Source organism: Cynara cardunculus, assembly GCF_001531365.2.
Source record: "Cynara cardunculus var. scolymus isolate 2C chromosome LG 12, CcrdV1, whole genome shotgun sequence".
Classification (NCBI taxonomy): Eukaryota; Viridiplantae; Streptophyta; class Magnoliopsida; order Asterales; family Asteraceae; genus Cynara; species Cynara cardunculus.
Genome location: NC_037539.1, coordinates 24,164,163 through 24,165,951, shown reverse-complemented (window position 1 = coordinate 24,165,951; position 1,789 = coordinate 24,164,163). Strand labels below are relative to the sequence as shown.

At 48.4% G+C, this 1,789-nt stretch overlaps 1 protein-coding gene across 1 annotated transcript; it reads right to left on the bottom strand.

The window, feature by feature from the left end:
* Window positions 1–621: 621 nt before the first annotated feature.
* LOC112523777 (trigger factor-like) lies at window positions 622–1,418 on the bottom strand. Its single transcript, XM_025133457.1, has 2 exons — window positions 1,121–1,418; window positions 622–872 (listed from the first exon to the last, which is right to left on the bottom strand). Exons 1-2 carry the CDS (start codon window positions 1,416–1,418, stop codon window positions 622–624), a joined length of 549 nt encoding a protein of 182 aa, XP_024989225.1.
* Window positions 1,419–1,789: the final 371 nt, after the last annotated feature.

Genomic DNA, 1,789 nt, shown 5'->3' with positions numbered 1-1,789 from the left:
GCATGGAGAGCAGCATCCCATCATCTTTTGATCGTTCGTTGATGCTGACGCTCTTGATTGGTGCAGACTGATCCTCTTATTAATGCTTGCTTTGCTCCAGTGCTTGTCCCGCTCAGCCAACTTCAGGTTCTTCTCGCGTTCAGCTTCTGCAATAGATCGAAGCTTAGCCTAGGCCTAGACAGCGGTCACCTTCTTTTTGGAATTTATCTCGGGAAGAACTTTGGCGGCAAGGGACTTGGCCAACTTTAAGTTGTCCTCAGTCTGCTTCCTTTGAAGATCCAGTTCTACCTCGGCCTTGAGGGCCTCGAGTCTTTCAGCTTTAGTCTGGAAGTCGAACTCACCATAACTAGAGGTACAAAGAGGGATTTTTACTCTAGTTTGGTCGAGTGACTCCCTGAGCTAAGTCATCGGCTGGTCGGTAGGAGTGCTGGGGGTTGTGTTCTCAGGGACCCATTCCAGCCGACCGCAGGTAGTAGAGGGTATCTCGAGTTGATACAGAGAAGTGATGACTACCTGAGATGAGGAGTCTTCGTATAAGGGTTGAGAAGTTTGGAATAGTACCTTTAGATTCCCTTCTTTAGCGACACCTTTGTCCTTAGACTTGGTGCCCTGGTGCTTTTCCTAAGCAGCCTCTTTCACCCCTTGCTCACCCTGGGATGCGGAATCCCTGAAGGCGACACCTTTCGTGGCACCGGAAGGTCTCTGGTACTGAATCATGAAGTCGTCGTCATCATCGTCATCATCGTCCAGGTCCTTGCCAGCGTTAGGAAAGTCGGGGGACTCATCGTCATCATCATCATCATCATCATCATCATCCAGATCACCAGCTTCAGCTGCAGAGGTGACTGGAGGATCATCGTCACGAGCTTTAGCTTAGGGGCATCAACATCCTCAGCTACGGGAGCTTCACAAGAAGTTGGAGAGTCATCAGCAACAGCAGCCGCTTCAGCTATAAGAGCTTCAGCCTAAACTTTAGTCTCTGGAACAGCAGCAACATTGGAAGGACTAGCTTCAATCGCTATCTCCCCCTCTTTAACTATTGTTTTAGAGCAATAGACGAAGAAGTGGTTGACTGTGCGAATGTAGAACTTCATCAGCTTCTCGAGCTTGGTCAGAGCACGGGCAATAATGACATTGGCCTCACGTGCTTGATGTAGCTGTTCACGGTCATCAGCAGTGAACGACGGTTCAGCTGCCAGGATTGGTTGTTGAAGAGTAGCCAATATCTGCTTCATGACCTCTGTCTGCGGGGAAAGGTGTGAGTTTTCTTCATCGGCCTTACTTGTTAAAGCAACTATGGCCTCAGCATTGGCTTGAATTGCCACTTGCATGACGGAGAGTTGATTCTGGACCTCATGAACTTCAGCCGTAACGACTGAGAGGACAACAACTACTTTGTCCCATTGGGGCATGCCCATATGGACTCGTTCATTTTGTTAAGGAAAATCTCAACTGCTAGGAGGATCATCTTTACATCTTCAGCCATGTCATAGGAGTCTCCCATGGCTGGTTCAACAAAAGGACCTGTAAAAGATGGAAAGTGAGCATAAGTGAGCTCGAGGTTAGATGAAACGAAAGGATAGGAAAATGGAATATATGAGGGATAATCAACGTTATTAGAAGGATTAACGCTGGTGCACTCCATGGTGCAATCGAAAGGATGAGCACCAGTTTGCTGAGGAGCCTCAAGAAGACCTACCTTAGGTCCAGTGGTGAGTGTAGCGGCAGCAGCGCTGATATTCACACCTTCAGTGATTTGAGTTACTGAGGCGGTTGGGAAAGTTGCCAC